At 43.3% G+C, this 26,251-nt stretch overlaps 2 protein-coding genes across 4 annotated transcripts in view; one reads left to right on the top strand and one right to left on the bottom strand.

The window, feature by feature from the left end:
• The window catches only part of LOC8029061 (meckelin), a 40,109-nt gene extending 15,308 nt beyond the window's left edge, over positions 1–24,801 (bottom strand). For 2 of the 3 annotated variants that reach the window (XM_040207012.3, XM_040207013.3), the window contains exons 1-20: positions 24,540–24,793; positions 23,546–23,634; positions 23,353–23,452; positions 20,619–20,703; positions 20,483–20,549; positions 18,896–18,976; positions 16,833–16,895; positions 15,973–16,109; positions 15,117–15,219; positions 14,942–15,028; positions 14,502–14,564; positions 14,150–14,207; positions 13,954–14,043; positions 13,738–13,873; positions 13,540–13,648; positions 11,488–11,544; positions 8,664–8,762; positions 8,493–8,591; positions 7,834–7,920; positions 5,624–5,932 (exon numbers count right to left, since the gene is read on the bottom strand). In XM_040207012.3, the coding sequence (XP_040062946.1) occupies positions 5,624–5,932; positions 7,834–7,920; positions 8,493–8,591; positions 8,664–8,762; positions 11,488–11,544; positions 13,540–13,648; positions 13,738–13,873; positions 13,954–14,043; positions 14,150–14,207; positions 14,502–14,564; positions 14,942–15,028; positions 15,117–15,219; positions 15,973–16,109; positions 16,833–16,895; positions 18,896–18,976; positions 20,483–20,549; positions 20,619–20,703; positions 23,353–23,452; positions 23,546–23,634; positions 24,540–24,750 (2,130 nt within the window). In that variant the 5' untranslated portion in view covers positions 24,751–24,793. Of the gene's footprint in view, positions 1–5,623; positions 5,933–7,833; positions 7,921–8,492; positions 8,592–8,663; positions 8,763–11,487; positions 11,545–13,539; positions 13,649–13,737; positions 13,874–13,953; positions 14,044–14,149; positions 14,208–14,501; positions 14,565–14,941; positions 15,029–15,116; positions 15,220–15,972; positions 16,110–16,832; positions 16,896–18,895; positions 18,977–20,482; positions 20,550–20,618; positions 20,704–23,352; positions 23,453–23,545; positions 23,635–24,539 lie in introns of all 3 variants that reach the window. The other variant, XM_029972522.4, reaches the window with a different exon arrangement.
• A 470-nt stretch (positions 24,802–25,271) lies between these two features.
• LOC8029059 (mitochondrial import inner membrane translocase subunit TIM14) lies at positions 25,272–26,020 on the top strand. Its single transcript, XM_040207010.2, has one exon. It carries the CDS (start codon positions 25,447–25,449, stop codon positions 25,801–25,803), a length of 357 nt encoding a protein of 118 aa, XP_040062944.1. The 5' UTR covers positions 25,272–25,446; the 3' UTR covers positions 25,804–26,020.
• Positions 26,021–26,251: the final 231 nt, after the last annotated feature.

The following is a 26,251-nucleotide window of genomic DNA, read 5'->3' as shown; positions in this document are numbered from 1 at the left end:
AGCCTAGTCCTTGCTTTTGTTAGGGTATATACCATTTAGGTAGAAAATGCAACAGAGCCTGAAACACTAAGTTAACTGAATGCCTCCATATTTGCTAAACAGGCATGGTGAGAACAATGGTTGGGGCAGTATGCTCAGTACCCACTACAATAAATTCAAACTATTAGGCCACATAAATATCAGTGAATTTAAAAATATGTAAAACATAATTTGAGAGTATGTTCTAAACACCATTGTAGTTCACTTCTTGAAAATGGCTCCAGGTGCAGTCAAACTTTTTAACGGTAAACACCCAGCTCCAGTCTTGGGCAGTAACTGGTTAGGTACTTTTTTTGGTAACTTGTAACTGCAACACATTACTGTTTAGTGTAAATGACTTATAACTGTAACAAAGTTACTATTTATTGAAAGTAACTATAAAGAGCAATGTCATTACAGTAAAACATATAAAATAGCGCAACAGAAAACAAGGACAAGAAGTAAACAGGACAGGCGCTAATGTCATTACAGTTACTTTTCAGATTTTGAAACAAAGCTATTTGAAACACGACCAATCGTCTCGCAACTTCTGAGAGCAAGCACCATAAGAAACAGCAGCAAAAACCGTCTAAAGCAAAAAAAAAAGTTTTGTTTAAAAATTATTTTGAGTTTTTCAAGCTTGGCCAAGCTAGTCCCGCCAGCTATGGCGATGGGAACGATTGTGATCCTACTTGTGCATGGTATATCACATACAGCGCGCGTAGATGGAACAAACCGTGGCATCTTTAAAGCGTTTCTCCTTTCTTTGCCTGATCGAGGGAGTGGATGCTTTTCACAGAGGACACTTTTTTGTGATTGTTGCCAAAGCATGCCCGTGGATTAGGGTACAACCGATTTTCCAAACCTCGTTTTTTTTGCTGCCGCTAAGCGTACGTTTCCCTCTAATTTGAATCAACCAACTCCCAGATGAGCCTCTGTGGTTCTCGAGTTCTGACCCCATTCCCTCACCCTACCCACCTTCCCTTTCCTTAATACAATCCGATTACAGTCCTCGCCTCTTCTCCCATATGTCACCCACTTGTTGCCTATTTCTTTGCTTCCCGAGTCCAGTGACTTGAGAAAGAGCATTCACTAGCTCGAAACCTTTTCTCTGTAGTTTTTTTTTTTTTTTTTTTTTTTTTTTTGTGTTTTCTTGAAATTGAAAGACCGCCATTAGCCGGGACCAAGGACACCTGGCATCATTTGATTTATATAGCGGTCTCTAGTTGCGTTGGTGGGATGAAGTGCAAATGTGTCCGATCTGGTTAAAAAACTGATGGAGAAAATATTGCCAAGCCAGATCAGAACAGCTGACTGAAATTCTTGATGCAGTGACCGTTTGTACCTTGATAAGTGCTCCCTTTATGCCGCTGCCATATGGTGTCCAGCGGATTTGAGGGAGCAGTATCGACGCAAAATTGACCTAAAAGTTTTCAAGAGGAGCGCCGTGTTTCACAAAAGATTGTGCACAGAAGTAGAAAAGGATTTGGCTCCCGTTCTGAACTGATCTTTACCCCGTGTTTGCTGTAGTTTGTGGCCAATGAAATGTTATGCCGAATTAGTCTTTAATCGCGCAGTAAATGCCATGCGAGCCGCCTTGGCCACCCGCTTCATACAACCTATCCAACACGTGCTTTAGTGGCGCCCTTTCGAGCCGTCGCCACGGAGTGCGGCAGCCGTGAGTGCTCGATGAGCTCACTATTCCTCCTCTAGTCCACGGCCACTCAAGCCAGGACCTACGACGTCATGAAGGAGGTTATTTTTTGCTCGTTTTTGTAATTCTAATTTGCCTATAACTTTTAAAATAAAGCGAAATTTGAGAAAAGAAAAGTTTCTTTAAGTTACTACGTTCAGTGCACTCAGGTTCGGTGCAAATTAAAAACCAGTCAAAAAGGTGTTGCAGGGCCCCTTTAAGAGAACATCTACAAAGCTGATTGCAAGGTATGACTTGCATTATTTTTTTTTTGGTCTCACACATGCAAGATTTTAATTGTTCCGTTTCATTTCTCCTCACTGATGAAATCCGAAGATATGATTGACCGACTGTAAACTTGCACCACGTTTGGATATTCCCGAGCATATTGGTCGCATGTGTACACGTCTAAACCTTAAAGGATACTTCAACAAAATTTGAAGTATACCTGTCGTGTTCACAAATGCTGAATATGATCCACAATATCCGTAAATGATAATCGCACGTTCGTATTTTGAGCCCGATGGCTGTATTTTTCGTTATGAACGGTCCACTTTGGCAAACGCTCGGAGAGCAGCCAGCTGAGGGCACGTCACATCCGCCGCAATCATGACGTAGTTTGTCTAAGGACCTTACGTCCGGATGCAGCGAATGCCCAGCGAGCTATCCCAGTCAATCCCGCTCTGTGGACGTAACCCGTAATATGCTTTCCGCGCGTCGCTCTGCCCCCTCTCCAAGGTCACCTGACATTCCCACGGCCTTGGAAAGGCCCCGATGGCTCGTAGAATCCGCTGAAAGCAGCCGAAGCACACCAGCAATCAGGCCACCGCAAGTAACCCCGAAGCTGTCTTTGTACAAATTTTGAGTGATGGGTTAATCTTTTGTAATCTTGTAGAGGGACAATAGCGACTTCTGTGACACACAAAAGGGATTCTCGGGGAGAGGGGAGTTCCTCCTTCAGCTCTACTCTCGTAGTGGCCGGAGGCGAGGCAGTTACCGTCACTACCTGTCAAGGTTCCTAGACGGGCATTACAAACGAGGCGTTAGTGACATCCACCAGGTGCTCTTTGCTAATTGTTTAGTTTGTTTTAAAATTCCTTTTTGTGTCTTTTTCAACAAGAAATTGGTATGTCTGATGTGATAATGTTCCATTCAACACGAATAGACCAAGAAATAAGCGCCGAAATTTCGTTGTAGTGTCCCTTTAAGCTGGCCGCGCTTATTTTCAAGTTTTTCTTGGATCCTGGATCATCACCCAGCATCAGCTGGCTCATCATTGTGAATAATTAAAGCCCTCCGTAATTTTGTCGAAGAACAGAAATGTTTTATTGATGTCAAGTCACGCAGTATTTACCCAAATACTGCTCTTAAATATGACCTGATTCAGGGTTCTATTTGAGGTAAAAATTTAAATAGAAAGGATCAAACATGCGAATATTGAGTATTGGGGAAACCTCAGTTTTTAGGAAACAATATTCATTACTGTGAAGAACAGATTGTTTTAAAAAAAAATCTACACCACTTTAAAGGCCTATAACAAAGGTACCTTTTGAATGTTCTTAATTATTTTTTTTTAAATAATGAAAGCGTAATGGCATTACATTTTCGCAGTACCTGACTGTAACAAGTTACCCTTTCAATTTTCTAACTACGTATATACTTGTAACAGATTTACTTTTTCCCCCTGAATATGCATAACTATAACACAATTAGGGGGGTACATAAATCGTTCCAATAGGAACTAGTGCACAGTGAACAACATATATACTTGTAATGTATACTATGTAGTATGTAGTATACATACATACTATATACTTGTAACAGATTTACTTTTTCCCCCTGAATATGCATAACTGTAACAGAATTACTTTTTAACACCAACATGCCCAAGACTGGTCAGCTCAAATCAATAGAGCCCTGCGCGGATAACAGTTTGAGTATCCACATCTGATCCGCATCCGCAGACTTACATTATTGTATCCGTATCCAATCCGCATCCGCATACTTCGTATCCGTATCCGAACCGCATCCCCAAAATGTGGAACCATGTCAATGTTCTTGCAACCACCAGAGGTTATGATTACATTGAGACTAGTAAAATCAGCAGAAATCACACCGACCGTGCTCTTCCCCGCTGCACACGGAATCGGAAACTTTCACCTACTCTCCCCTGAAACCTAAACGCCTAAAAAAAAGGGTCATAAAAAAATAAAAAAAACGTTCGGAACGGGAGGAGGAGAAGCAGTGGTAGGAAGACAAAATCCTTTCTGTGATGTTACCGAGCATATGCAGACGCCTCGAGTCTCGCGGTGTTTCGTGTCAGCCAGCGGGCAGGTGCACCAGAGTCCAAGGCCTGATCGGATCGACTAACATGGTGTTCGAAAAAGATTGCGGCCTGCAGGCGCCCAAATATATATATATATATTGAAAGAAAACTTTTTTTTTTTTTCTTTTGCTTGGGGCGGCTACGGAGGTTGCGTGTGACAGCCGCTGGCATTGCTGGCACCCTGGCGTCGTAACCGGACGAATATGAACTACCAGACTTTCTTGGCTAGAACTCTAAGCATACAAAAAAGAAACAGGCAATTTAAGGGCTGCCTATGTGTGTGCGCCGCTGATTCCGAAACTTTGCAAACCGTGGCGCCACAGGGTCGCGCTCGCTGTCGAAGCACTTCTTTTGTTTTTGGTATCATGACAACACCACTCTCTGCGGAGGGGGGGAGGTTTCTTCTACTTTTTTGTGACTTGTTCGTTTGAGCTTTTCTTTGCCCGGAGAAAGTTTTCCGCTCTTTTCCTGCCAAAGTACTAGCTTTCTCGGGACGATTGATGCCCAGCATTTTTTACTTTTACTTTTTCTATAAATAGCATTTTTGACGAGATGAAATGCACTAACTGAAGCGATCTTCAGTAAGAATCAGATCTTTCTTAGGATCCCCATCGTTTCTTCGAAACGCGTTTTATGGAAATATGTTTCGTGGACAACTTTTCACGGAGATACATTTCATGGACACACGGTTCGTCAACGCTGTACGTCTTGTGGGCTCACGCCCCTGCGACGTTTTGTCGACAACGTATTTGTTCACTAGGCAGCTAAAAGCGAGCGTGCGATTCACTAAGGCGTGCTTAACCCAAACCATGTCCCCCTCCCCCCTGTTATCCAGCCGAGACGCAAAAAGTTTGTTACAAAAATAGCAGGGTTGTGTGCGACGAAACGTCTCAGGTTTTTCGATGAAACAAACACGAGAAGCCTTTCGATCAAACGTCGCATGTCGACAGTACGATCTGTAGATGGAACGTCAGTCAACGGACCGAATGCCACCGGACAAAAATTTAGATTCGGATCCGCGGCTATCCGCATCTGCAGCCCCTGAAACCGCATCCGATCTGCAATCCGCCAAAATCCGCCTAATTTCTATCCGCATCCACCAGTTTACTGCGGATATCCGCAGATATCCGCGGATAATCCGCGGATATGCAGGGCTCTACAAATCAAAACAATAAACAATTTAATCGTGAAACTGCGCTGGCTTATTAAATAACAGTACTAGGAAAGATACTCAGAATTGAAAAGTAAAGTTGTCACCTTGTCAATGTATGATATGTAAATGTACAAAAAAGGCCCATAGACTTTCTCCAGGCCCCAGAGAAACTTTGCAGCTGGTGCAGTTTGCACACATTCGTTCCATGTGGTGCTGGGCCATCCCCAGAAAAGTCGCATGAGAATTTAGAACCGACAGTGTGTTTGCCGAGGAAAATTGCTTTTTTTCTTTCATACTTTTTTTAATCAGCATTGTGGCCGAAAGCAGGGGAAACAAGCATGCTGTCACTCAGTCCTTCACGGTTTCATATCCAAATGTAAAACAAGACCCAAACAGGATGTGAGAATGTGCCGACCATTGGGCCATGGCTCACCTTGAGCAGCAAAAGCAGGGCCAGCAGCTGCATGGGGAGCGACACCCTCCTATGGCACTGGAGTTCGCTCCACTCGTTGGCCACAAAGTAAGATCGCCAGATGCTGACTGCGGTGGTACTCTCTCCGGCCGCGCTTCCGGCATCGCTTCCAGATGGAGGGTGCGAGGAGTCGTCGGCGCCGGGAAGTCGGGAAGAGCGGCCGGGACGAGGGTGCCGCGGCCAGGACGGCGTCGCGTGCGGGCGCTCCCAGTCCAAGAAGAAAACGTCCACGCTGCTTTGCACAAACACAATGTGCAACAGGTACAGGGCCTGAAAGGAGGGTGCGATCACGTTGCAGCAAAGCCAGCTCTCCACATTTCGTCGCAAACCCGAACGACTGCCCTGAGTTTAAGTCGCCGAAAGTCCGAATGAGGGAACTTTCCCGACATTGCTGTGTAACGGGCAATAAAACAAGTAGATCATGCTGTAATCTTTGTTTTACCCAGTCACATGGGACCTAAGAGGGAAATGTGTTGCTTCGTGCAAAATGTCGCAGCCGCACCGGGGCCTGCCATGTGCCGCGTGATCGTCACGATGCGAGAAGTTGTTCCAGGGCAAGTGTGAGTGTGGCAGTACCATACAACCTGGATGTCTGTGATATACTGCTTTGAATAAGGGAAGCTTTAGGTTAGAGCACCAAAGAATGATAAATCTATCACAAGTATGGGAGACCCACCAAACAGTGCTGATTTCCTCTAATTACTGGACACTTTATGAAGTACAGGGCTTTAAGTTACAAAGCGGCACTTTCGATGATGTGATCATTTCGAGGTATTATGGAGCACTTTCTGGAGAAGCAAAAAGAACTTTTGGGGCATAAACACACATTGATTCTCATTCATTCCAATGCAAGTACCTACTACAATAAGATTTATGTATGTTTGTCTGTCCAACTAAAAGACAGTGCTTCTTTGCCTCCTCATGTTTGTGCAACCGCTTGTTAGCATCCGTAGCAAAGCATAACTGAATAGAAAGCTAATTTATGTATGTGCATCAGTGTAATATTTTATGTAAGGTCTTATGATGATGCACAATTGTATGTGGACAATAAATATGTTCAGAAGGCTATTCATCAGATTTTTCCCATATCCAAGTTACCAAAGTAATAAAGTAATCTTAAATTTGTAAAAAAAAAAAAGCTCAAGGTACAACTAAGCATTTCTTATGAGTTGTGAATGCGAAAGCATGCAAGCCGCTCATCTGCTCCCTTTGTCGTCTGCTGCGCACTAGCGCGCGCGTGCTTCGGGATCTCGGAGGCCATGGAGCAGCGGCCAATGGGAGCCCCGTCGGCGCGCGCCAGCCAATGGAACCGAAGGCGAATCGCTCCTATTGGGATCGCGGCGGAAACTAGGAGCCGTCTTCGCGCTTCAAAGTGATGACGTCAGCTCGCTCCATGAGACCCAGTTAATGCTTTCGCATTAAAAAAAAAAAAAAACATTCTAAACACTTTTTTTTTTTTTCGTTTGAGTACTTAAAGTGCTTTTAAACAGCACTTTGCTCTGGAGGAGTGTTTTCGCACTAAGCAAAAAGCTGCGCAACGACAAAGCGACATATGCAAAATCAGGAGGTGCACTGCACGAGCGTAGCTTCTCCACTGTGCATCAGTGCGCGGTGGAATAACATATCAAAATAATGTATCACTTAACGGAGGTAGTAATCCGCTCGAACAGACTACGAACAATGTGAAATATTGCGAAACTTCTGAGCATTGTACCATGTTCCATACGAAAATATAATAGAGTGATACATTATTCTAAGCGATAACAGTTTTGACAATTTGCTTACCACAATGGTCCAGGGAGTGCAGGGACGTCTAAGCTATTAGTCTCAATATCGATAAACTGAAATGAACTTTTTGTGCAATGTCCTCACATTCTAATCAAATGTAGCACCGTAAAATACCGACCATTTGCCCATTCTACAATAAGTGACCACCCCTCAATTTTGCAACAATCGGAAAATACACGAAGGACACATCTTTACATACTGTTGACCTAAGAAGCACCCATCATGATTTTATATGATTATCTCCAAATTTTGAGTGGACACTTTCTAGGGATTTTATGGTAAGATGTAGCAGGGTCAGTACTGCTCTTTTTGTTGCATCTGGATCGGAGTGAGATGTTTTACTGTGACATAAACAAGTAAAAACAAATGGAGGGGTGTCTTACTTTCATGAAAAATGCAAAGATGATGAATGTCTTGATTTCTTGCTCCTGATGTGGACTTGGCAGCAGGAGATGGACAACATCTTGCATCTGTCAAAAACAACAGGATGACAAACATATGCACTGTTACTTCAAAGTAATCTATTCTCCAAAGTGTTATTGTTTGCATGTGCGATTTGGAAAGATTATTTGTAGATGGGTTCCTTAAATCAAATGTTTTCAAAAATCTGCGACAAAAACAAATTACTAAAGAATATGTTAGCATCGACAAAAATGTGTACGTCAATGATGATTCCAAGGGCAAAGTAATAATAAAAAAAACAAGAAAACAAAAAGAAAAAATCTGAAAACCAAGATGGAAGTAAACAGTAACAAAAAAAAGTACCCGAACAGATATTTGTAGAATATACTGTAGATGCACCTTGGATGATAAAGCTTAGTGCTTGGCACTATTTTGTATGAATAAAACATGAAAAATCATACATCCTGCATTCAGGTCAACATACACACAAATAAAGATAACAATAAACAACCATTCTTTGCTCACTTAGGTATATGACTTGAGGTGCAAAGACATGCAGACACAAAGCATTACAACTAAGGAAGAACTGCATAAAGGATGACATGCATGAACATATAGGCCTTTTACGATATGGACTTGCCTTGTACATTACTAGCCAGTTGAGTGATGCACACAGCACAACCATCAGGAAGACATTGGACAAGCTGGCACAAGTGAAGATGATGAGTTTGAGCAGTGCCTGTAGAGTGGTATATCGTAGTCATTATTATTTTCTCTTTTTTTTCCTCTCACTTGTAACGTTTATACATACCACAATGTTAACGGACGTTTTGCCGGACCTGCGAGCCCAGCTCCCCATCTGAATGCACGCCCACAAAATGGCGAGTGAGCTCAACACACCTATGGCAATCTAAAAGAAGGGAATAGTGAACAACATGGCATGGGCCGCTTTGCAATCCCATAAATGCGCTTGTCTCAGATGTACAGGCAGAGAGGGCCACCCGATATTTGTAACTAGCTATGCAGAAATAAAATTGTTAAAATTCAAACAAAACTGGGAACAGCTGCGAGCAACACCAGAAATACTTTTTCCAATTTAATACTTTGCACCAAAAACAATACCTTGAAGCTGACCCCCAAAATAAAATTAAGGCAGTTAAGAAAAAAGATTGCCCTCCTGAATGATGGCCTATGACAGGCCAAAGTTGGGTAAAGTACATCTAAAAAGTACTTGAAGCAAAGTACAAAGTAAACGAGGTTATGCACTTCAAGTAAAGTAGTAAGCACACAGGGCACAATGTACTTGCAGTAAAGTACTAAAAATACAATGTACTTCCAAAGTAAAATATACCCTAAGTACTTTTTAACACAATATTTCATGGTGCCGTTTCATTTTTTTTTTTTTGTCATTTACTTGTAAGCATTGCCTCAGGGGTAATTACGGTACATCAATTATTTATTGAAATGGTGGCAAAAAATGGACGCATCTCCATGTGGTAAATGATGTTGATTGGGGCGAAGCCCTGGTGGTGCTGTTGATACTGACTTTATTGTTCATAGGTAGTGCTGATGGTGCTAATTTTTTTTATTGCTCATAGGTAGTGCTGAGTTCCGGGTTGCGTTTCGACTTCATTATTACTGCTTTATGGTCGGTTAAATGCAGAGCCAGTGGTTCTTCTAGCGGATCAGCTTGGATCGGCTAGAAGCCGTGGGAACGCATCTCCACCGCTTAAAGGGATACTGAACCAAAGAATTTAAAGTCCATAATAAGTGGCACACGTTCTATCCACGAGCCAGCAGCCGCCGGTGTGCGCGAGCACACGCAACGAAAATGATGTCAAAGGCCTCCATTCGCGCTTAAGAGAACAGTGAAATGCATGGGCCTCAGGCCAAAGGAAAATAAAGACAGGCTTTTCATCTCTACAAGTAAAAGCTACGTGCTTGTTAGACCAATTAATCGCTTACCTTTTATACCAGACACCACTGAGTAGATGAAAAACTTGTCTTTACTCTCCTTTGGCCCGAAGCCCACACATTTCACTTTCATCTTAACCGCAAATGGAGGTCTCTGACGTCATTTTTGTTGCATGTGCTCGCGCACACCGGCGGCTGCTGGCTTGTGGAAAGAATGAGCGCCACTTATTATGGACACTAAATTCCTTGGTTCAGTATCCCTTTAAGTCAACGGTCCATGTCAGAAAGGGAATGTGTGGTATGGATCGTGGTGATATATGCAGTTGAGCATTTGACCGTAGTGCCCTCTCGTCTATAAACGTTAAGCCAATGCATGCAAAGTTTAACACGATTATATAAGCATTTGACCGCAGCGCCTTCTCCTGTATAGATGTTGAGCGGCTACATGCAACGTTGGAGGCAGGCACACACATTGCAACCAGCACCCCCTCCCCTTCTCCCCTTTCCGTTCCAACCGCTAACCGATTTGCCGAACTCTGATGCTCATACGGCTCATACCTTGTAAATTATTGTAAATAAGCTGTTTGGAAAAAAAAAAAAAGAGTGTAGCGTAGGGGTTAAGACGTCTGCCTCGTAAGCAAGCGGTACTGAGTTCGAACCCCTTTGCGGGCGTAAGTTTTTTTTTAAAAGTGGGCCGATCCCGAAGGCAGTGCAATCGATGTGAGCGCGGATGCCGGACAAGGCTAGACCCTAAGGAGCTTTGCCCCTAATACTTATTTGTATCCAGGGTGGTAGGAAGCTTCTGGAGGCGACATGATGCCACCAGAGGTGAAGCCGGGGAAGACTTCCGGTTTGGAGGTACACGCCCCCAACGATGACCAAAACGAAAAGACGCTATGGGTGGAAAGGACAGCGGATTTAGCACCAACAGCTGCTTTGGTCACCCTTGAAGGCATTCCCATTGACAGCGACCTCTACTTCCGGCTTTACTTGAGATTTTCTCGTTTGGCTGGCTTGAGCCAGTATGTCACCTCCTCTTCTTCCTACCTCCATGTTTGTCTTGGTTTTATAGCCATTACTTCACTTGAAGAAATGACCAGATGACGTCCCGAAAGACGGTAGCGCGTTTTCACACCACAATATGCCTTTTCTTCTTTTGTTCTTTTGTTATAAATTGGAGAGCTCTTTACTTGCCCCCCAAGCATTTCTTCAGAGTTGATGAAGCATCATTTTGTGATACAAATTAAACAACGCCAAATTTGGGGAACATACTTTGAAGTCAAGAGTTGTACTTTTCTCGGAAAGTACCAGAAAAAATGCTTGAAGTAAAAGTTATTATTGAGAGAATGTACTTCACATAAAGTACATGTCTTCTAAACCTACTTGAAGTAGTACTTTAAGTACAAAGTACTTAAAGTGTTTCCCAACACTGTGATGCACTACTGACATTACCAATGAGCTTCAATGATGGCTCATTGACATCCCCGACATATTGATATTCCCCACAAATTAACCGATCTACAGGTGTTTTGATGAAATCTGCATAAAGAGGCTCAGCTGGTTTATTTATTTCTTGTACAAAAGGGACCAATTATTGCTGATGAAAATTTAAGCTTCCTGAACATCAGGTGACAGGAGAAAAAAAAAAAAAAAGAGGTTTATGTAGCTCGTACTTTGGACAAACAAGAGTAGCGTGTCCCAGACACCTAGATCACCCTTACCGGCATGTCATGTGCAGTCTGGTTTCGATCAGAGGAGTAAGTGACTGAAAACGAAACCTGCGAGAAGAAAACAGTGTAAGGGATCTCACCAGTTCTCATATCGGTTAATGAAAGGAACCGAAGAAATTATGCAGATGCATCGGAAGGTACAGCCTCTGGCTCAGCGGCGCCGGAACAGGGGGGGGGGGGCAGGGGGGGGATGGCCCCCGCACCCCGGACAGTTAATAAATTTAATGGAAACAATACGGGGGGAGGGGCGCAAAATGGCCATCACCCCCAACCACAACCGCCATTGCCCCCCCCCCCCCCTCTTTGGAATAGTTCCGACGCTTCTGCTCTGGCTAGAAAAATCTCTAGAAATAAAGATTCAAACATGGAAGCTCCAATAGCACCTCAGAATGGCAGTGCCCTGGGAAGATTACTTTTTCGAGTTCTTGCCATAATTATGGCGCTTTTTTTTCTTTAAATTTATACTAGTACACAGGGTATGGTGCTCGGAAGTTCCGCAATATTTCTCATTGTTCGTAGTCTGTTCGGGAAGGTTACTAGCTTCGTTGAGCGAGCTTCTCGCTGCGCACTGGTGCACTGCGGAGAAGCTACACCGTTGCAGTACACCTTGTGATTCTGCATATGTCACTTCCAGTGATGCGATTGAACAGAGTTATTTTGTAGCACCTTTTGGAGCACCTAAAGGTCAATTATGAAGCAGCAAAAAGTATGCTTGGAGCACAAGCACACTCTTCATTTTTATTCATACCACAGCGAATATTATATGTTAAGATTCATGTGTTGGCCTATCCAACTAAAAAAACGTGCATGCTTTGCCATCACACTTCTGTGCAATGGCAGGTTTGATTTCCTTAAACACAGCACTAGCTGCTCAGTTGCAAATAGGAGCACCAGGCATGGCAACAAGATGCTGATCGACGAAGGACAGTATGGACTGTTGTGAATGGTCATTTTAGGTACAAAATAAAATGTAAACCCTTTTAAGTTTTAAAAGTTGTAATAAAACAGAAATTCTTAATTTAGATTTTAAAAAATTTTAGCCCTTTGGCTCAGTTTGGTGCAAGTGGTGCAGCGATCATCACTGGTTTCGCTACAGCACAGCCTCTTGCTAAGAAAGACAACACTCCTCCAGAGCAGAATTTTTAAAAGCACATCAAGTACTTAAAAGAAGATTTTTAAATAAGAATAAAAACAACTCCGTCTTTTTTCTTACAAATTTAGCGATATTTTTGTAACCTGGGTATAGGGAGAGTTGATGAATAATCTTCTAAATATATTTATTGTTCACATACTTATTTTGCATCACCATCATCATAGAGACTGAAAAATTGAAGCTCTAAGAGCACCTCAGAATGGCAGTTCTCTGAGGAGATTACTTATTCATGCTTTTCCCACAAGCTTTTGCTAGCCTTGAGCTTCATTTTTCTTCTATAAATTTATATTTGTATTTACTGAAATATCAGATTGGCCAAATTATGCAGCTAAAAGTCTCAATAAGAGAGTACTGGGCAGATGCCCAGTACTCTCTTGAACATCAACAAGATGTTACAAAGAAGACATAAGCGATGCCTAAGTTCAGATTATCAAGATCCTTTCGAGTACAGGTTTAGCCATACAGATGTAACCATTGAATTTTCTCTTCTCCACTCGCTTGAGCTAAGCAAAGAAGACACAATACCTGAATCTGAGGAAGCAGTTGGTCATTGCAGATGGTTTTGTCTACATGCTTCAATAAAAGCAACAATGTATATATAGAGTACATTGTGCATAAAGATCAAGATTCAAATTAGGTGCAAAAATATACAACAAATTTCAGAGGATGGAAATGTAAAATGCAGCATTCAGTCTTTCCTCCTATGATAGCAAGTTTTGTTACTTCTGTCTCTAGGCTGTTGCATTTCCATGGGTTTGTTTCACACACACTCCAGCCAATCTCTTAGCATATTGCTGGACATTCCTAGTGAGTAATTGCAGACTGACCTCAAAGCTACATTTAAAAATCCAGCTCAGAAATGAGGATGTTTTCTGATGCTGTCCACTTACAGGAACTTGCAGGTTTTGTTCGTAGGCATCTCTTGCGACTTCACCATAAGTGACGGTCAACAGCGGTGGGTAGATGGTGCCAGGCTTCACTTTTTTATGCATTGTGATGCTGTTAGATAATGAAGCAATGGATTCATTAGGGACAAAGAAGATCTCAGTAACTGTCAATATTGTGTTACAGATAGGAGACATGCGTACTGAATATTGATGTCTTTAGCGTAACGTAAAAATCTGACGGGCGACTTTTGCGGGGCTGCAGTGTCTGTGCCGTTTCCAGACATGGGGTCAAGCAGAAAGAATCGTCTTACTAGCTGCCATGTAGACACGCCCTCATCTGAAAAATAGTGTCGAGAGTTAAAGTTTCGGGGGCTCTTTTGTCACGGATTCCCTCTGCCAAATGTGCTGAATACTTGCCACTGAGTTTCTTCAAGTTTTTCTCCATGTTTTCTATCTTAGCTGGCACTGGATATATTTTATCTTCATTAGCTTGTTTGCTTTCCAGAACTGTACATAAAACGAAAAATTAATGAAGAAAAAAGCACAAACAGGATTAATAGGCAGCTCCTAAAATATTTGAATCTGTCTCCAGAAGCATGAGAAATATCCTTACAGAGTTCATAAAATATAATTTGTGAAGAGTCCCACAAATCTCTCACTGACTTTTGGCACTGAAAGTAATGGAAGATTATATGAAACAAGAGTTAGCAACATTGCAGTGTTGTATCCATTTGACTTGCACATTCTTTTCTCCTACCAGTAGAGAGTTTTAGCAGAGTGTTTTTTCGCCCCGATAACAACACCCGAAAACGATACGATGCATGCCCAAGTTTGGCGGAGGGCAAAGGAGGTATCGTTATGGGGGCGAAAAAACAATCTGCTAAAACTCTCTAGTATGAGCAGATAAACATAGCCAGCAAGATGCACATTGAGAAGTAGTTTCATAAAAGAAATCTTATACCCACCTTGTCAAAAAAAGTTGTCCCAAATCGAAGTACATCAGCATTTGCCAGAGAAGTACCACATAACTGCAAATGTAAATAAATTCAAAAATTATTTGAAAAATAAGGGAGGCACTCACTTGATCGAATGACGTTTTAGCGAACGCCCACGTTTCATCGAACTACACTTTAGCGAATAGTCGGACGCCGCGAAGCGGCATTTTCGGGTGGGCCAAGTGAGTTCATATTTTTGTACTGAGTTGCCGCAGACTGTCGCCACAAAGCGGCGTAAAGCGCAGCGCGACGGATGGGTTAACGCGCGCCCCCGTTATTCGCTAAAACGACCATTCGCACAAATGTCGCCGTTCGCTAAAATGTCATTCGCTCTTGTGATATGGACCCGAAAAATAATACAAGTTTGCACAAATTAGTGCTCACTGAGGATATGAAAATATAACACGCACCATCAGCTCCTGAATTTCCAAGCGTTGAATGCCCATAAATTTTCCTTTGAGGCTATATTTGGCAGCAACAAAGTGTAGATAAGAGGTCTGGGAATGACAAGAAGGAAACGGGAAGCAGTGTTCATTGCAGATCCAATAGCTGGGTTAAGGCAGTGACCACACCGCAAGTCCTCACCTCTTTCCACCGCTTTATAGTGAACTGGTTCGGGACATCTGTTCTAGACATCACTGCAGCTGCGTCATCTTCCAGGTAAAAAAGCCATGGTACACTGCCTTGCCTGACAGTGGAACAAGAAAACGGTGAGGTAGAGCTTCCAAAAAGGTACCAGCACCGTGACGACACTGCAGTACTAAAGAAGCTTTTCCTCTCACTCTCGCAACATAAAATTGTATCCCCCAAAAACAAAACTGATGCAAATATGTAGTGATGTAGCGATAGACAAAAAAAAAAATTACATGCATCAATAAACTCAAATTACAGTGAGTTAACTACAGGCAATCTGGTGCTATCCTTTCATTATCTGCTTTAATAACAATGTAAATTAAGAATTTACACCATTTCACCATTCAATGTACTCTACATATATTAGTATAACTCTCGAATTAAGATGCGCCCTAGTAAAATGTTGTGCAATTGATGTCAAATGGACCTTTTGTAGAAACATCGGTTCGAGAGTAAATTTTTCCAGTACGCTCTCTCTCTCTTCTTTCTCGCTGATCAGAGAGGGAAGATGGTTTCGTCATGTCGACTTTGGGGCGGAAGATTACGCACGATGGGGACAAAGGCGAGTTTGGGGGAGCCGTATCTAGGTCACAACGCCTCAATGGGTAAACGGGATGTAGCTAGCGTTTTGGGTGTGGAACGGGTGGGAGAAGCCTTGCGCGCGCGTTGTTTTCTAGCCACTTAGCCTCGAACCCAGTCGCGTGTCTAGGTGGCAGCACATATTCGCCAAGAAGTCCATTACCGCAAAACATGCTACGTAGGCTTTTTTTCGTTTTTTTTGCCAAATGTTTGAGTTTAGTGGACGTACCCTTGTCTTGGTCGTCCTGCGACTCCCTCGGACAACTTGAGGTACCGGTCACAGACAGAGGTACCAGACCCACGACTGTAGAAGGTCAGAACGCAGAGGTTGGCAACAATCTGGCACGCAGTTTCATTGGAGTACACCTGAAAATTGCACCACCTCGTATTAGAAAGACAAACATTCAGCTTTCTGTGGTATCACAAGGAGATAGTAAACTTGCAACAAACATCAACCAAACAAAATAAGTGCATCGATTCGGACTGAATTAAAAGCTCCATCTTTCCTTAGCTCACTATCCACAGTTATCAAATTTCTTCAATGGTGTAGTGCCATTGCAGTGTTTTTAATGCGAAAGCATTAACTGTCTCGTGGAGCGAGCCGACGTCAGCAGCTTTGAAACCACGCCAAACGGTTCTTAAATCCTTCTCCAAGTCAAGCCAGCTCCCACTCACCGGTTAGCCACGGTACCTTTTACAACGCTTCGATCCCATTGGCTAGCGCGCGTGGACCAGGATCCCATTCGCCGGACACGCAGTGCCATGGGGCAACCAGTCGTTAAAACTGACGCCGCGCATCAGTTTCAACGACCGGCCACCTCATGGCGCTGCGTGTCTGTCAGCGCGTCAGCGTGTCAACACGCGCATTCCCCTTCTTGTTCCCCTTCTCCAGGGAATATTTTCGTCATTCTTGTCCAGCTTGCTTGCACCTTTGCATTTAATTGCATTATAATAATCTTTTTGCTAACCAAGTGTCTAAAGAACAGAAAAATGTTTGATATGCCGAATGTCCATCTTTTTGATACGTATTGCGTGCGATATTGATTATTGAGCAGGAAATCCAAGCAAGTGTTAATATGGTTTGCTTACTTTGCAGTTGTACAAGGATGCTTGCAAGATATCCTTAAATAGCATAGAAAGTATGGTGCCACCCTGTGAAGGAAAGAAATGCATATAGTATATACGTATAGACCTTTTCATCCTCCTACGCATGGGCGCTGCCATCTTGGAATCACGCGACGCGGCAGCCATTAGGTTGCTTCAACTTGCTGCTCCGCTCTCCCCTCCGTGCCTTGGCGGATGCGTTGTATTCATGTTTTTCGTCGCGTTTCACCGCGCTTGCTTGCCTTACTTCGGAAACTGTAGTCCGATACGTCTACTCGAGGACTCTCGAGGTTTGTTTACTAATAGTGGCGGAACATTCTCAGTAAGAAGCGCCTATATTTATATCGCGCATTTAGGATCGCAAGGCATGACGAGTCAGCACAAGGAGACCATTTGAATTCCCTGAAAGTATCGTTCTTTGTATTCATAATATATCGATCAAAGTTTCTTTTGATTATGTAAGGAAACTCGTGGAGGAGATAGATAACGAACGTTTAACTTGTATTTTATCTGAGGCTAAATGTAATGGTACGTCAACATCAAGCGATTTGTTAGTTCATAATATCACATGTATACATGTGTATGAGGTTTTGAATATCATTTTTTTTTTTTGCGACGTAGACATTCGGTTGGTCGGTTTACTTATGAAGTTTAAGAAATTGTATACCTTGCTCGCTCCCATTTAGACAGACGTTTAAATGATTTATTGATTACATTTAGATAACCAATGCCCTCCACTTAATTTACTTAACACAAAGGTTGGGACCTCCCACGTAAGAAACTGCCACATACACTTTACAGTAGCGAGTTTTAGAATAGCGTGCACAAAAAAATAACGTCGTTTCTATTTGCAAATTTAAAACGTAGTTCGTGTTCGGCGCTTGCGCATAATGACAACGCTTTTTTTTTTTTCTTTCCTAACGTTGTTTTATCTTTTGCCAATATCTAATACCCGCAATAACTGACGCCCCCCCCCCCCCTTTCCAAAAAAAAAAAAAAGAAGAGGCGTCTGCATAACAGCTATTTGAGTCCAGGATTGTCGATGGCAAATAGAGGTTTACTTTTTGTGGCTGGCTACGCCGAAATTTATAAAGCGAATTTGTTCTAAGAAATAAATATTTGTTCACTCAGGTTCGTGAAGTGGTGCCTAGCACTAGAATTCAGCCAAACTTTCCGAGGTATTTTTAATTTTACTTGGCCAATTTTACGGAAAACAAATGCAAGATTTAATTTGACGGGCCTGTCACTCATATCATATCCTGAGTAAGCAAATGTTCATATTAAAAGAAATGTTTTTCCTAGGGCAAATATCGCGAAATGCCGCTTATGAGTACTTTAGGAGGATTGATAATTGAAGAAATTTCCTACTCAGCCTGTCAAAACATGCTCGAGTACTAAATTAAAAGAGAGGCCGGGACTATATTATATGTTTATATCAATTATCTGCGTCATTACACAATATGTTTTTATTCTGCGAAGTTCACTAAAGGTTGGGTGCCCACGAAAACCAAACAGTGAGCTGTAAACTCACGAGTTCATCTGTTCTGGCCGATTCAGAACGTTGCTAATCAAGCTGTCGATATGCTTCCCCGCTTTACATTTACATGTTACTCTCTTCATTAGTTTGTTTTTCTGGACACTGGTGTCATTGGGTACGGCCATACACGATGGTATTCTTCCCTGTACATCAGTCAGGCGTTTCGCAACCGACCATAATCAGATACCTCAAAGGAGTTGGTAAAGAAAGCCCACAATTTAAGCTAAAATACACCTCGTAGTCATCAAAGTGGCTTAATACTACTGTTTCATTGGTTGCGTGCTACCAGGAAAATAATCGTATCACAAAGTTAAGCAAAAACAAAGTAAAACAGCAACATAGCCACGTTCACGTTGAAACCGAAACCAACCAAATTGAAGCAACATAATGGCGCCGAGTGCGTCAGCGCCCTCTGTCCGCCGGTGAGGCAACTACTAAAATGAAAAGGTCTATAGTCGTGTATGAAAATTTGGTAATATATGTAAATTACAATGAAGCAAAATAAACAAACCTCATATGTGATGTGCTGAGCCGACTCAAGGTTTGCATCCAGCATATCTTGTGGAAGACAGCTGCCATCAGTCAGGACATACTGAAAATGAAAGCATATTTAATAATCGAAAAAATGTGTAAGTGAAACTTGCGAGTGGATGCTCGCTAATTATTGTTTTGTGCTGAAATGTCAAGAAAGTACCACATAAAATCAGAGGAGGACTGTCAAACGCAAGGTATGGCACTTGCTCACACTGAACGTTTGCATAGTTCACAATACCCTGGCCAACTTTGAAGTTTGGGGAAAATTTACATCAGCATGCAAGTGGGCATATGGCTGGCATTTTATAGTTGGCTGAAATTACAAAATCACTGACTAAGGGCTATCCAACTCGTGACAATTATCATACATAATTTGAGTTTTGGGTCGTCAGAGCTTTTTTTTTTAAATCAAACTCAAAGAGCACTTTTAAACACACCTTACTTTGGAGTGCTCAAGCGAGCACTTGGAACGAAAAAGTTGACGATTCCACATTCATTTAAAATCGATCAAGGGTGCAACATATGCTTGTGAGAGTATACCACCATAAACGCAACAGTCCAGAAGAAGTTGCCTAGAACTTGTTGCAATATACACAGGAGTATTTGACAAGGAACTACAAGGGATGCAAGTGACGATACAAATGTTTCTACTCAAAACTTGAGCACCCAGTGACACAGTCACACGAGGCATGTGTTCTGTGTTATGTCTCGTGCTCATAACACATAACTCAGTTTATATGTCCATAACAGATGAATGACTAATCTAGGATACAATAAATAAAATACATGTATATCTAACAACTGTCAACAAGACTACCAAAAAATTCTGAAAGAACGCCCACCCAAAATGAAGAGATAAATGGTGAAAACATGGGGTGGGCGATCTTTGAGGATGCCACAGCAAAATTTCATAAAAATTAATGATAAACACAACGACCCTGGCTAAAAACAATGTCAAGCAGGGGAACTTATACCGCAGATCATGGACACCGCAAATTCGCATTTCACGATGAGATAAACATGCAGGAATTCGCTACGAACTCCTGAGTTATGGGAACGGATACCGTCGATTGCGGACGCAGCTGATTCGCATTTCATTGTGCAAGATACACGTCGGAACAACACACGTGTTACGAGAGCCGATACCGCACGAGCAGATCGCGGACAAAAACATGGGAACCCGCTATGAACTTGCTTGTCAGACGTGCCAGTACAGCAGATTGCGTGGTTCATGCAATTTCCGTTGGACATTGCGTGACATCCGACGGGAATCGGGGGGGTGGGCGATGTATTGGAACTTTTATGTTACAGATATTTAGCCAGAAAAACGGGATGGGCGATCTCTCTAAACTTTACGGAATATGCAACCCGTGCATTCCACATTATTTCGTCCATCCTCACAATTATGTGTCCCTTGCAGTTGAGGGCACACAACATGAGCCTAGCAAAACACTGGAACATGAGTGTAGGTCACACTAGCTATGTCCTGACAGAGGCAGAGCCCACATGCTTATCTATAAAAACGGCTGGTACAAACTGGCACGACAAGATCATCTCGACATACCTTTTCAGGTGGACAAGAACAAGTGCTGTTGTCAGCAACCTGAAACTCTGGTGGACAGACCACACATCTGCAAGACCAAACAATAAGAACTGCATTAAATCTTACAATGTCTCCCTCTCAAGCTCCATCCACTTACTTTCTCAGGTTTGGGTCGGGCCAGGTTTGTCCGTGGCACTTCTTACATGTCAGCCACTTGGAGCCAGTGTCGTCCAAAACCTCTTCTGAAAGTGTATGGAGAACTTGCAGAGAACCGGACTGTTGCACAAGCTCTGGCATCATTTATCAAACCTTCTCGATTGTACTGTTTTGGCTAAAAAACACCTTGGTACAGTTAGAACTCATGCGAGAAGACAAAAAAGTAAGGATCCAGCTTCAGGAGGCCACACATGGTTGATACACATCTGTGCAGAAAACGTTTGCCGATTGTTGGTTTAGGACTAGGCCATAAAACCCTGCACTCATTGAACTTTTCAAGAAGTCGCCGCAAAACAAAATATGTAAATAGTGAAAGAAACTTGTCTTCCGTTGCGTAGTAGATAGCACCTAGCTATAGGTTGGACCTTATGGCAGACACGTTTCCAAAGCTATAATATCGTAAAGCAGGGGTCGTAAACCTTTTCCAGCAGCAGAGCGAGCAGCCACACAGCAGACACGGAGGGTGCCGGACGGCAAGTCGCGAAAAGGAAGTTGGGTGGGGAAAAGGCAAAAAGAAAGTGAAGACGTTCTCTGTCCTAGTATGGGGATGCTCGACAATGCCAACTGAAAGTGCTTCTTGTTCCTGCCTAACCCCACGTGACGTCAAAACTGTTGCATGGTCCTTGTGTCTATGTTCTGTGTGAGGAAGCGGCAGGGGGGCAGGGTTCTTTTCTGGTGCCGTGCCGGGGACCGCATAAGACTGCCTCGTGGGCCGTATGCAGCCCGCGGGCTGTGGGTTGCCGATTCCTGCTGTGAAGTAAGGAGGAGGCACCCACTCAAAATTTGAAGATAATCCCGAAAAAGTGGGGGAAGGGCTCTTGTTAGGTTATCCGTTTTACATATATTTGTACTGCGCATATTTTTTCATGGTACAAAATTTGGGAGTGGGCGTTATGTGTAATGGGCGGATGCTCAGTCCATCTTTCATGACAGTGTACAAGGTTCAGTAGTTTTATTATTAATGTTTAATGAATTCATTACAAGTGTAAGGAATTCATTAAACATTAATAATAAAGCAACTGAACCTTGTTCACAGTTATACTGGGATTGTGAAAGCACCGTGCTTTCACAATCCCAATATAACTACACGGTGATTCAAGGAGACGCCAGGCTCTTTAAATCGACCGCAAAATTCGATTCTTAACCTATCGCGCTACGACTTTGTGCAGCGTTGCCCACAGATGGTGCATTTTTTTTGTAAAATTTGCAAAGAGCGAACTTACCTCAGAAAAAAGTATAGAAAGAAAAAGGCTTAGCTCCTATGGAAACGCAGCAACGCCATCGGTCTTCAAACGACACGGCGCCGTTTCGCACGAGAAAACAAGAGATGGCGCAACAAACGCCGCAAACGAACGAGCAGACGGCGCCGAGCGCCGGCGTCTTTAGCAGACAATCTTTTCGACTCAAAAGCAGTGCACGTTCTGCGGGCAGCGACAGTCGCAGAGACAAAAACAGGCGCGGTAACAACAAGAAACTGCAGTTCTTTGTCTGCTAAAGACGCCGGCTCTCGGCGCCGTATGCATGTTCGTTGGCGGCAGTTGGCGTCGCGACCGCTTGTGCCATCTCTTGTCTCCCGTGCGAAACAGCGGCGTGTTGTTTGAAGACCGGTGGCTTCGCTGCGTTTCCATAGAAGCTAATTCTTTTTCTTTCTTTACGTTTTCCTCAGTAAGTTCGCTCTGCAAATTTTACAAAAAAAATTGCACCATCTGTGGGCAACGCTGCACAAAGTCGTAGCACGATAGGTTAAGAAACCGAATTTTTCGGTAGACTTAAAGAGCCTGGCCTCTCCTTGAATCACCCTGTATATCACCTCTTATTAAGCCATTTTAATGTTAAATTATTATTGAGAAGAGTCCTATATTTTGCTCCTTTTTAATTTTTGAGTGTGGTCCAAGCCTATAAGACAAATAAGCACATACACACAAACTAAAAGTATGAAGTCACGGCGCACTTTCCGCCTTTGATTGGATGAGCCAGTGGATGAGCATGCACAGAAAGATGGCGAACGCCATGACGTTGCACTTTCACCACTGTTTGATTGACCTCTCGGACTGTACCATCGGCTGTGCAGAAACTTAAGGTGAAGCAAAGTATAGGCACCCGTACTCTAAACCAAGAATCTGAGTTGATGTGATCTTTCAGGCTTGCTTCTCTGTACTATTTAAAACTGCAAGATGTCAAATACTTTTTGTAAGAAAGCACCAATTCTTACGTCAACTAGAAATTAAGACAAAAAAAAAAAGAACAGGCAACAAGGAAGGTGTAGCAGCAATCAGTGTGTTGCTAAGTGCAAGAAACCATAAAAAGCAAGCATCAAGTATTAAATACATGTGAACCTTAAAATTACTTAGCAGGCAAAAAATTATTACATACCAACTTATGTGTCTGATATCATGCCAAGGCAGTGGGGCTGGCTGTAGAAGGAGACATGCACAAATGCTTCTCTTTTTAAAAAGTTGAGTTCTTATGCATGCAAAGTGGCTACAGCTCCTGTGGGCGGAATGAGTTGTGTTAGCTGCATGCGTACTACAGCTATGGTGACAATGGCTTGTCTCGACACAATTGAAAATGTATAGCTGCTGCATGCACAGGTTGTGTATGGGGAAATCGAGGCATTGCATGTGCATAAACCTAACGTGAACATAGTGGATAATATATTAAGAATTTTACCATACCAAACACTCCATCAGTGCAGCTGCTGCAACTGTTGGTAGAGCTCTGAAAAGGGGACTGAGCTGCACACAGAACGCATTCCCAACCGTCTGATGATGCCACCTAAAAAAAGAGATACAATATACAAATAGAGCAAGTCAGAACAAGCTCAGTCACTGGGTCGATGACAGGAAAGGACAAGTATGGGAGACTCGCCTGGTTCGGAGGGCATGGCACGCAGGAAAGTTTTGTGGCACTTCGACGCACCGTCATCCGGTGACGTGGCAGGCACTTGCATGACAAGCCTGCAGACAAAGCATACTTTCATTTTGTCCAAGCCTTCTTCGGGGGGGCATAGTAGCTACCGAGACAAGAACTTCCCAGAAGATTTGTCTGAACTTTTGGGGGGTTCTGAAGAGCGTAGGCCATATCCTTCAGAAATTTAGTTCTAAAATTGTCAACTGTGATGGACAGAGAGGTTCGAGTTAGACAGAGTGGACTGAAAGCAATCAATATTCAGCTTTTCTTCTGTAGCCTGGCAAAGATTTTTTTGTTTTTTTTGTTTTATGAATTTAAAACTTTGAAAGTATGCTTAATATAAGCCTCATGAACGCACCGATGAGTCTTTCTGTTGGATTTAACAAACCCACCTGGGATGTCTCCTAACCTCAAACAACTCCACAACTCGCCATAACAAGTATGCACTCAATGAATTCTCGCTATTCTGAGGAGCTAGTCGTGGCTACCGCAAATTAAATTATGGCACATGTTTGCCAATATTGTATGAATGAAAGCATACTAGCACAGCAGTCGTTTGAATTCCTCCAAACTGAACGAGTCTCTCGGGTCGGTGAGCGAGTCTCTGGCACGCGCAATCTAATATGGGCCTGTTCACAGTGCGAGGCTTCGAATGCAGGAATACATATTACGAAATCCCACTCTGGCTTGAGAAGTGAAAGAAGCTAGAGACAATGACTGCCTTTCGCTCTATCAAAATGAGTGCCTTGAAGCGTCGGAAACACCCAGTCTCAACCTCCCCATCCTCACTCGTGCAGCCTGTTTGGCAGGTAGGCTTTCTCCAAGGGGCGATCTACGCCACACATCACGCGTGATATCGGAGGTGGTACATCAAATGTAAAGATAGTTTTGCTCGCGTTGACACTTCTCGTAACCAGAGTACCAGAAGTAATTGCGTAAGGAAAATGCGAACCGTCTTTGGATGCCACTTGAAGACCTTCTTGACCTCCGTTGGCGCCACACTTGACGCAGTTGTGAGCGATGTCGTTGTAGTAGCTATGCTCGTCGCAGTCGTTCGGTGTAACGTGCTTTAGCAGGTACCTCGACTCGGCGAAGACGACGAGTGCTGCTAGAATCACTAGCCGCCTCCCGCGTTCTGTCCCAACGCCGAAACGAATAACCATCGGAACAAGAGGGCATTCAGCAGCGTCCGTCGCCGTCGCAGAGATCCTGTTGTTAGCAACCGTTGCTAAGCGCCGGTGCTGTACGAGAACACAAAACTCGTCGCAGATGAGCGGCAGTCGCAACCAGCCACTTAAACTGCTGGATTTCGCAGCCTGCTTTAATATTTATTTTTCTAACAAAAACTTAATTAAGACTAAAAAGGGCGCGTTTCGCATACATCAAATAAAGCAGATAAATGATTAAAAGGTAAACATATCTTTCAACAATTTTACAGGTGGCGCTACTGAAGGATGCACGAAATGGCGGCGAGCACAGGACGACGCCATTTCGTGAAGAACAATGGCACGTGGAAACAGCGGAGAAACAGTAGTCAGGTTTTCTTTAAGTCGCTTTAAATAATTAATTCACTTTAGTCACGCTCAAAAGTTTTTTAGTCGACTCAAAAATAGAAAGTACACAGTTTATAATTATTTAAACGATCTATACAATAATTTTGTGCATATACGAGTTACTAAAGCAAGGTTTATAAGCGGCAGCCCCATCGCCACGTTAATCGTCGATCTTCGATTCGTCGTCTGCTTCCAGCGTTGTGGCGTGTTCGTCGTATTCATTTGCGTCAAATTGCATCATTCGTGCGCTTGAAAATCACGGCAGTGTTCGAGTTCCCCGAGGCCTGTTTCTTCTTTATTATAACAATGGCCTCGAGCCTAGTGACCACCGGACTTGCGCTCGCCGCTGTCAGTCTCGCGGGGAGAGTCGTCCTTCGATCGTCGGAAGCGTGGTCCAAGATTCTGCAGCAAAGCTGGAAGTCACTGCCCACTGCCGAATCCTTCCTCGGTTCCAAATACTACAAGGGTGGTTTCGAGGCGAAGATGAGCAAGCGAGAAGCGGGACTCGTCCTGGGCGTGAGTTCCACTGCCAGTAGGTCTAAGCTGAAGAACGGTCACAAGAAGATCATGCTGCTGAACCATCCCGATCGCGGTGGATCGCCGTACCTTGCCGCCAAAATCAACGAAGCGAGAGACTTACTGGAGGTTGGAAAAGCGAGATGACTGCAATCGTGAATCTTGTCATATTTATGTCGCGTGTCCTCATCAGTGGCTCGTTCTCGCACACTGTTTGTTAGCTGATGACTGCTGGCACACTGCCCTTGTAAAATGATGCGTCATCCCGAAATGCATGAACTATGCAACATCTGGTCACTGTTGCGTCGTGCTGCTGCGAGCAGTGCCAGCTCGGAACGTCGGCAAATAAATATACGGCGTGCAAGTTTGGAACACTCTCTCTCTCTCTCTCTCTCCCCCCCCCCCCCCCCCCCCACACACACACACACACACAAATTGTTCTTGCAGAGCGCAAGTTCGTCTGCTTCTGGCACAGGGGTTGCGATGATGCCAGAACGCCGAGCTCTTATTGGCTGATCGAAAAAATACTGGGGGGAGACCTCAAGGCATCTATCTAGCATTGAGATCTACCCACTATTTTTTTTTTTTTTTTTCT

This window comes from Ixodes scapularis, unplaced genomic scaffold, assembly GCF_016920785.2.
Source record: "Ixodes scapularis isolate PalLabHiFi unplaced genomic scaffold, ASM1692078v2 PGA_scaffold9__187_contigs__length_104089568, whole genome shotgun sequence".
Taxonomy (NCBI): domain Eukaryota; kingdom Metazoa; phylum Arthropoda; class Arachnida; order Ixodida; family Ixodidae; genus Ixodes; species Ixodes scapularis.
The sequence above is the reverse complement of the archived record's forward strand: the minus strand, read 5'-3'. Positions and strand labels throughout refer to the sequence as shown.